The sequence below is a fragment of the Nycticebus coucang genome, chromosome 16, assembly GCF_027406575.1.
Source record: "Nycticebus coucang isolate mNycCou1 chromosome 16, mNycCou1.pri, whole genome shotgun sequence".
Classification (NCBI taxonomy): Eukaryota; Metazoa; Chordata; class Mammalia; order Primates; family Lorisidae; genus Nycticebus; species Nycticebus coucang.
In genome coordinates, this window is record NC_069795.1 from 19,172,696 (window position 1) to 19,182,435 (window position 9,740).

A 9,740-nucleotide genomic window follows, 5' to 3' on the forward strand; every position below is an offset into this window, starting at 1 on the left:
TTTGAGACACAGTCTCACTTTGTCACCCTTGGTAGAGTGCCATGGCATCTTAGCTCACACCAACCTCAAACTCCTATGCTCAATCAATTTTCTTGCCTCAGCCTCCCAAGTAGTTGGGACTACAGGTGCCCACCACAACGCCTGGCTATTTTTTTTTTTTTTTTTTAGAGATGGGATCTTGCTCTTGCTCAGGCTGGTCTCTTAACTCCTGAGCTCAAGCAATCCTCTTGCCTTGGCCTCCCAGAGCGCTAAGATTACAGGAATGAGCCACCATGCCCAGCCCTTCCTCTGCCTATTTTAACAGACCCTCTCTCTCGATTCAAATGCATGGAAATACCTTTATTGCCAGCTCTGGTTAACCTTCTTCATTAATGAGTAACCCCACTTTGCTAAGAACAAAAGTGAGTGAATGAGTATTACCACTTGGGCTGGCCTTAGTTGCTCAGAATACCCTTAGTGTGTGAAGAAGTCATGATGGAAACACGAGTCTCTAGGAAATCTCACACTTTTAGCGTGAAAGACTCCTGCAGAAGATCACAGAGATAGAAACCTTGGGAAAAACCTGAGGAAAAAATGAAGAAATGGAAATGAACCTCGTATCATTGGCAGGGATGCGTTCTGAGTGATGCATCGTTAGGCTGTTTTATTGCCTAATAAATCAGCTAACGTTGGAACATCATAGAGTGTGCTCACAACTATTGCACAGACTACACTGCACGCCTGAGAGGAGTAGACCCAGGCTCTGTGGTGTGGCCTACTGCTCCTGGGCTATTAATCTTCACAGCCTGTTACTGTACCCAGTAGTGTAGGCAGCTGTAACACAATGGTAAGTATACGGGAATTAAGCACAGAAAAGGTACAGTAAAAATGGGGTATACAAGATAAAAAATGATTGGGGCACTTACCCTAAATGGAGCATGTAGGGCTGGTCATTGCTGAGCCACTGATCAGGGAGTAAGTGAGTGTGAAGGTGCAGGACAGCACCATCACTCCTGGAGACTTCCTAACACAGTACACTTGGGCTGCGTTAAATTTGATTTTAAAAATGTTTTTCTTTCTTCAGCAACAAATTAACCTTGGCTTACTATAGCATATTTTTCCCTATAAACGTACTATTTTTTTTTTAACTTTTTGACTCTTAGAGTAACATTTAACTTAAAACACAATCATATTGTCTAGTGGCACAAAAATATTTTCTTTCTTTATATGCTTATTCTGTAAGATTGTTTTTCTATTTAAATGTGTTTTTTCTTTTAAATTTTTAAACTTAGGGTTGGGATAATTCAGACATCCCTAAATAATAGGAATTTTTTAGCTCCATTATAATCTATGGGACTAGGCGGGGCGTGGTGCCTCACACCTATAATCCTAGCACTCTGGGAGGCTGAGGTGGGAGGATCCCTTGAGCTCAGTTCAAGACCAGCCTGAGCAAGAACAAGACCCCATCTCTATTAAAAATAGAAAAATTTTAAAAAGAAAAAGAAAAATGAGTCAGGAATGGTGACACATGCCTGTAGTGTCAGCTAGGTAAGAGGCTGAGGCAGGAGGGCCTAAGCCCAGGCGTTTGAGGTTGCTAAGAGCAAGGCTGAGGCCATGGCCCTCTAGCCTAGGAGACAGAGCAAGAGTCTGTCTCAAAAAAAAAAAAAAAAAATAGAATCATCTATCGGACCACTGTCATACATTTGGTCTTTCACTTGGGTGGCTAGATTGACATTATATAGCACGTGACCATATGTTTATTGATAGAGATTTATTAGCATTTAGAAAGGAGCAGTTGCCAGTTTTTGTTTTTAAAATATAAGCAATAAATATTGAGTTATTGATTTTCCTAGCCATAAGCCCAGAGATTCATTCTGAAAGCCATTAGCCATGCCTTGGCCCTAAGGAGATGGGAGAGTTTTCCCTGTGCCTCGGGCAGCGAAGCCCTTAATGATGCTGCTTCCCGATTCTGCCCTGTGTGTCAGAGTAACCCTCTGGTGGCTGAAAATCTTAGTGGCAGCTGAATTGTCCACCACTGCTCCGGGTTTAATATGGTCCTAGGTTCCGTTTGGTGGCAGGTGGCAGGTTCCGTTTGGTGGCAGGTGGCACTTCTCTGCACTGATGTACATGTAGAAATCGGACACTTGAGAACATACCCGGGAGCTCTTTACTCCTTCAGATGGAGGCATCTCCTTTAGTAAGAAGAGGGGAGCACTGATTCTCTTTAGTGCCGGGTGTGAGAAAGTCTTTCAAGGATCTGAGAACTAGGACCCTGGAAGTTTCTCCACCTCCCCACCCAGATCATCCCCGTAATGGCCTCAATAAGACAAGAGTTGCTCATTTAGCTTTTATGGAGTTATGGCTTGTGAATTCCCCTGAGTAATGTGCTGTCATACTGGTGACTTTGGGAACACATGCCCCTTAGCAGAGTCCTTTCTCCTTGTAAGAAGTTGACCCACCAGCGTAGAAGCACCTGCAGCCGCTCACGTGGATGTTGTGAGGCAGTTGGAGACAGTGGTGACCTTAAATGGGAAGCAGAGGTTAGGAAAAGTGAGGGGGACTCAGAATCTGCATGTGGCTTCTGTGAGGGGCAGGAGGAGAAATTAGAAGGTCCAAGGAAGGCGTTAAGAATGGTCACAACAGGGCAGCAAAGGAGTTCCTGAGCCTGCCTGAAGAATTGATGATGTTGGCAATAAACATAATTAACTGCCCCACAGTTACACATAACTATAAAGAGACAGCATCACAATTAACAAAATGAATTTGCATACGGTTAAGCAGAAGACCCATATTGAGCGGTTACTAGGAGGGATAAATCAGTAGCTTGAAAACTTCCTTGCTGTTTTCTTTGCTGTTCTTTTACTTCCTGTACTCCTGGCCCCTTTGACATTGAGAGGCTCTATTGATACGTTGTCTGAGTTAGTTATCTGATCTGCCCATACTGTCTGGTCCACCTCAGTGACCTGAAGTGGCACATCTTGGGGTCCAGGATTCTGTGGTTTGGCCTAAGTCAGCATCATGTAAAATACACATCCTGCTGGTTACTAGACACAGATGTTCAAATGTGGTGCTGGCTGTTCCTCCAAGCTCACACCTCCAAGTGCATACACTAGAGGTGCTGTGATGGGAGAGATCTGGAAACTAAGGCCACCCAAAGAGAATGTTATCTCTGCTGTCTGAGAGCTGAGCTATAAATTCCTCTGCATATAGTGGAGGACTAAATGGCTCCAGAGTCAAGTTCAGGGAGAAGGGAGTGGGACAGAGGGGCGAGGTGCATAAGCCAAAGGATATTCAGAAGTTCTGCTCAGAGCTATTCAGGGCAAGGCTGAGCCAGCTGTTTGGGCTCAGCTCTTTCCAGTGTATTGTCTGAGGGAGCCAGTGAAGCTGTGCTGTGGGGCATTGCGGGGGAGCCCGGGTCTCTCAGGAAGACAGTGCCCTGCACTGAGAGGTAAACAAAGACTCAGGGCAGTTACTGCCACCATCCAATCCAGGCAATCAGGGAGAGAATGTTCAGAGGTAATAAGCGTATGTGCTCAGCAAATGACAGATGTTCCTGCCTGGTGGAAGGATGAAGATTCTGTCCCTGACTCTGTCCTTTGTCATTTTATCACTTCCTTCCAGAACAAGCACCACTGGCTCAAACTTCTCCCAACTCTGCCTTAAGGGAAATAATATCACGGGGCTGGTGCTCGTGTAGAGGCCTCGTCTGTACAGGGCCATGGGGGGCTAGCCTTCACGTGGTGGCTTGTGTCACTTCTGTAGTCTAGTCTTCAAGAGGACACTAAAGAGCCTGCTGAAGAGGAAGGCTCTCCTTCCCTGGTGCTCTTCCATGGGTTTAGCCATGGACAGGAGTACTCAGCTTTTTGCTTCTAGCTTTCAGGGGGTTGGAGATTAAAAGATCCAATCCAAACCCCTCAGTGACAATTTGTAAAGATAATCCCTTCTTCTATAGTTCCTGGACTCTGGGGTCTGAGGGCCACGCTGCCCCGTGGCAGGAATGGCTCAGCATAGCTGCCTTCCCAGTGGCAAAGGGTAAAAAGGATTAGCAAGTAAGAAAAAGGCTAAGAAAAAACAGGCAAGTTAGATGCCTGGACTGCATACCAGCCTCCCAGCCTTGCGTCTCTGGCAGGGTTCTCTTAAGCCTTTGCCTTTGGAGTTTGAAGAGGAGATAAAACTACCAAATCACCAGGTATTCCACTGCCCTTAATGATTGTTGACAGCCAGTATGAAGGTGATGTGCCTCCTGGAGGAGGTAAAATATAATATTCCAACAATCAAGCATTATATTGTTTTGTTGTTGTTTTGTTTTGTTTTTCCTACATCTAGAAACATAGCAGTTTATGCTTGATCTCCTAAGGAAGACTTTTCTTTTTTTTTTAAACCCCAGGGTTCTTTGACTCTCACTTATAAGGTGGTACACAGCAAAAAAGAAGCCCAAGTTCAGATTGCATCCTGCAGACAGGCTGTTTGCTGGCAAGCAGATGTGAAAGAGTGAATGAAATCTCTCATTATTGGTGCTAATCTTTAATGATGGTGTTTTAACTTACAACCCTGTGGCTAATTACACAGCTGCCTATTAAAACCAGGTGACCTCATTTGTTGACAACTGTGCAGATCAAAGGAAAGAGGAAGGGACTGAGAAAACATCTGTGAACTACTCCCATAAAAACAGTGATGCTGAGCCTATACTTGAGCAGCATCCTCTGAGACTAGCCTTGGTGAGAGCTTCTAGGTGGCATTGTTCTAAGAGGAAAGTCTAGGCCTGTCGTTGGAATAACCTGAGGAGCTGGCTGCTGGAAGCAGGCACATCTGACATGGGGGCAGACGGCAGAGATTCAGAGCATGTTGTCTCTTCAGTGGATGGGAGCTTAAGGATCAGGACACATAATGGAGGAAACACTCTGTCCCAAGGGATGAGGGAGCTGTCCGTCTCCCTATTCCAGCTGCCTTGAAATCAGTCAAGGTCATAAATTCACCTGATGCCCAGACTAAAAAGAGTTAATCCATCCATGAAGTGGGGGTCATACAAAGTGACCATGGAGAACCTGAATATTCTGACAGATCTTTTAGTCTGATTGTTCATTAGCCAGTGTGGTCTATTAATGACATACCTAGCTCTGTCCCTAGACCTGGTGTCTTGGTGCCATCACCATGTGCTCTCTGGTGTTTTTCCTTCACTAGATTCAGGGGCAACACTGTGTGGGGTCAGAACCATTCCAGATTGGCTTTGTCAGGGGAAAAGAGCTGGATAAGGAGCTCTTCTCAGAGCTGGAGAAGAGGCCTGCACTGTTCTTCTGGGAATGATGTGGGCAACCCACTTTATACGCAGCAGAATAGGAAAGTCTTCTGTACCTTAACTTTTCTATGGGAAACGCATTTCTTCATTCTGGTTACATTTGTGTTTATTCTTTTCATCTTCCCATGATTTTGCAGAAGAGAAATTTTAAAATACAAACCAAAACTAAGCTTTTCTTCACGTAGCAAAGCATCTCTCCTCTCTGCTGTGTACTGGAAGAGGTCCAACAAATATTGTATAGTAGAAACAAGAACAGCTACCACCCACATGACAGGTCTAAGTTCCCTGCCTAACAAGCAGAATAAATGCCCCACACACCTCTAACAGCAACCTGGGGGGGGGGGAGAGGTTTACAATCACTAGCCTGACCTTAGAGGTAAACCATCGTATTAACGGAGAGGATCTTTTAAACCTTTAGCTGAACATACTTCTATGGTATCTTTTTAAAAAACTGGGCACTATTTTTTTTAATTATATATATGATCTAGATGCTTCCTTTTTTCCTGTGCAAATAATAGCACCTTTGGTATATGCATGTACAGCATTATTTTAATTGAAGGATTCTGTGACCTTTTTTTTAACATTTTAACACACATAAAATTTGATGAACACAGGAACAGATGAAGCTGAGTCTGGGAGGACACTCAGCAGTCCAGAAAGTTGCATATTTTTCCTACCTAGATTGAGTCACCCAACATACAGTATGCTCTGCTGAATCTCTCTCCATAGTATTCTTACCAGCATGCTTTCAAGTAAATCAGGCTTCCATGGAAGGAAACAGTCTTCCGTAGAGGCTGCCTGTTTTTTAAGCCAACAGGGAAGAAAAAAGTACATGCGGTACTAGATTTATCCAGTCACCGGTGGGTTGGGGAATAAAAGCAACTAGTGAGACCTTGGCCAGCCTGAGCCCGCGCGGCAAGGTTTTCAGCGCCACCTGGTGGCCAGATGGAGCATCTGCGCAAATGGTGGGCCAAGGCGCTCCGCCCCAGATGTCCAAGTGAGACAGAAAGGAGAAAATCTTGCGTGTTCCACAATCCTGGCAAAGAAAAGTACTGTGCACCTTATCTTTTTACTGCTGCCACATGTGCACTCTAAAGGATTTTTTATTTTACTCAATTCTCTTCTTTGCTTTCCAGGTGGACGCCGCCGTGACCCCGGAGGAGCGCCATCTGTCCAAGATGCAGCAGAACGGCTATGAAAACCCCACTTACAAGTTCTTTGAGCAGATGCAGAACTAGACCCCACCGCAGCAGCCTCTGAAGTTGGACAGCAAAACCATTGCTTCACTACCCATCGGTGTTCATTCATAGAATAATGTGGGGGGGGAAACCCTGTTTTATTATTTACTCATTACCGCCTTTTGACAGCTGTGCTGTAACACAAGTAGATGCCTGAACTTGAATTAATACACAAATCAGTAATGTATTCTCTCTCTTTACATTTTGGTCTCTACACTACATTATTAATGGGTTTTGTGTACTGTAAAGAATGTAGCTGTATTAAACTAGTGCATGAATAGATTCTCTCCTAATTATTTATCACATAGCCCCTTAGCCAGTTGTATATTATTCTTGTGGTTTGTGACCCGATTAAATCCTACTTGAAATATGCTTTAAGAATCGATGGGGGATGCTTCGTGTGAACGTGGGAGTTTAGCTGCTTCTCTTGCCTAAGTATTCTTTTCCTGATCACTATGCATTTTGAAGTTAAAAATTTTTAAGTATTCCAAATGCTTTAGCTTTTTTTTCCATGATTGCATTTTACTGTACAGATTGCTGCTTCTGCTATATTTGTGATATAGGAATTAAGAGGATACACATCTGTTTCTTTGTGCCTGTTTTATGTGCACACATTAGGCGTTGAGAATTTGAACTTTTTTTGTCCACATATCTTTGGATCTTTGATAAAGAATCCCTGTTCATTGTAAGCACTTTTACGGGTGGGAGGGGGGAACACTCTGCTGGTCTTAAATTACCAAGAATTCTCCCAAAAAATTTTCTGCAGGATGATTGTACAGAATCATTGCTTATGACATGATAGCTTTCTACACTGTATTACATAAATAAATTAAATAAAATAACCCTGGGCAAGACTTTTCTTTGAAGGATAATTCTGGACACTAAATGGTCTTAAAATTTTGGGGTGCGGGAGAATGAGGCATATTCAGTTTCCTTCAACCAGTCTCAAATTTTATTTATGATATCAAAATAAAATGAAAATGGAAGGGCAAGTAAGGGAATGGAGAAGACATGTCTGGACAAACACTTCTTTAAGATTTGTATAAAATGGTGTTTTCATGTAAATAAATACATTCTTGGAGGAGCGCCATTGTGCTGATGTGAATGATTCTATGGTCACAATCTTGGTTATTGAATAATCTAAAGACCATTCAGAATTCCTATGTCATAATCCACACCTATTTTGTCTTAGTCTCAAGTCTGAGGAAGAAGTTGGGGCCAACATGCATCTCCTAGTGCTAATAAAATATTTGATAGACCCAACTAACAATTTGGACTTGGAGTAAAATATTATGCTGCCATATCTTGGCCCTCAAGTTTGTCCCAAGTGGGAGACAAAAAACTTCTAGAGAAATGAAAATTAAGACCAGCTGATAGTTACCTTTAAAGTAGGATTTCTTAACCTGGGCACTATTAACATTTTGTAGGGAATAACTTGTTGTGGAGAACTGTCGTGAGCATTGCCAGCTGTTTACTTAGCGACATCTACCCCCGCCAGCAATCAAAAGTGTCTCCAGACCTTGCCAAACGCCTGGTGAGAGGAGCAAAGTCACCCCCACTGCTCTATGGTATAAAATATTGTTATATATACATAATTTCTTTTATTTCAGGTTAAAATAAGGCTATATACAATCAGGTTTACATTGTTTGTGTTTGTTAGGAAAAGTCTGAGTTGTATTGAGTCCTTCACCCAGTAGGTTGCCAAGTACCCCTGTTAGGTGGGAGCTCACTGAACCCCTTTTCCCTCTCCTCCCTTTTTAAATTTAAAAAAATTGATGTGGGCCTATAGTTCATAAAAATATGGAACACTTTGCAAATTTGCACACAATGCTTGCACCGGGGCCACGCTCACCTTCCTCTGCATCATTGCAGTTTTAGTACAAGTGCTGCTGAAGTGAGCACCATAATTTTTAATTAAGGAATCCTCTCTAAATTCGGTCTGTTGTAACAGAACACCATAGACTGGATGACTTCAACCACAAACCTTAATTCCTCCCAGTTCTGGAGGTTGGAAATACCGGATCAGGTCCTCTTCTGGTTCACAGGTGGCTGTGTCTTCGCTGTCCTCACACGATGGAGAGAAAAGGCTGCGTTCCCCTCATGACCTAATCTAACCCCTATTACCTCCGAGGGTCCCACCCCCACATACCATGACTGGGGAATAGGGTTTCAGCACAGGAATTGGGGGGGGACACAAACATTGTGTTCACAGCAGTGTCTGCCTGCTTTTCCACAGGTCTGAGAACACGATGACCCTGTCGTTCCTGCTGTGTTGTCCTGGCTGTCAGGGGAACATGAGTATCAGTGAAACGCATTTTTGTTTTCGATTGCAACCTTTTAAGCTGAAACACTAAGGCAGATAACTGGTTGAAATCATTTCATCATGTCATTCTGCAGTATGAACAAACTCATTTAAAATTCGTCTGAGTGTATCACATTTTCATGAGAATAAAATGATCATCTCCCTTGCCCCGGTAGGGACAATTCAACGTAACTGCTTCATGGAGATATGTACACAGACAGTTGTTAGAAATATAGTGTTATATTAGGGTTAATCCCACCCCAGCCCCAACAAGTTAGCTATTTCTCTTTGGGTCAGGCAAAATGAACTGTTTATACATATAAACTGTCTTTATTAAATTATTTGAATCTTTTCTCATTTCAGCCCATCTGTTCTTTATTACTGGATTTTCTTCTGTTTTCCTGAATTTCATCAGCTCTCATTTCATTTCATTTTCTCCTATTTTCTTGTTGGTTTCTCTACCAACCAAAACTGTTGCTTCTCCACATCTGCTCTGCACACTTTCATGCCCCTCTCTGGAGACATTGTTACAGACACCTAAGTCCTCATCAGTGTCCATTCTGGTTGGAAATTAACGCTTCATTTTCTCTTTGGGGGATGCCTTGGATATTTTTTTCTAAGTCCTCTATTCCCTTCCATCCTTTCCCTCTGACCTTTTAGGACTCATCTCCCCTGATTTCTGCATCCACTGGTTTGTGGTATCTGCTGCAGACCTGTGGTGGGCACGCTTTTAGAATTTTTTTTCTCCTACATATAGATAATTGGAAAATTACAGTTCCTCTAAAACACAGTTCCTCTCTTAATAATGCTGAAGGTGGAGATTTATCACCACTATAAGAAAATTTGCAAACTAGTATGTCTTAAAAGCTCCCCAAGTGATTCTAATATCCAGCTAGGGCAGAGAACTTCTTGTTACACCACGATG

General features: G+C 43.0%; 1 protein-coding gene and 1 non-coding gene across 8 annotated transcripts in view; one reads left to right on the top strand and one right to left on the bottom strand.

Annotated features, from left to right (window-relative positions):
• Window positions 1–7,355, top strand: part of APP (amyloid beta precursor protein) — a 295,844-nt gene extending 288,489 nt beyond the window's left edge. For all 7 annotated transcript variants that reach the window (XM_053565412.1, XM_053565413.1, XM_053565414.1 and 4 more), the window contains one exon: window positions 6,412–7,355. In XM_053565412.1, the coding sequence (XP_053421387.1) occupies window positions 6,412–6,513 (102 nt within the window). In that variant the 3' untranslated portion in view covers window positions 6,514–7,355. The remainder of the gene's footprint in view (window positions 1–6,411) is intronic.
• A 952-nt stretch (window positions 7,356–8,307) lies between these two features.
• LOC128568251 (U6 spliceosomal RNA) lies at window positions 8,308–8,415 on the bottom strand. The gene has a single exon (XR_008375070.1). It is a non-coding gene; the product is annotated as a U6 spliceosomal RNA (small nuclear RNA).
• Window positions 8,416–9,740: the final 1,325 nt, after the last annotated feature.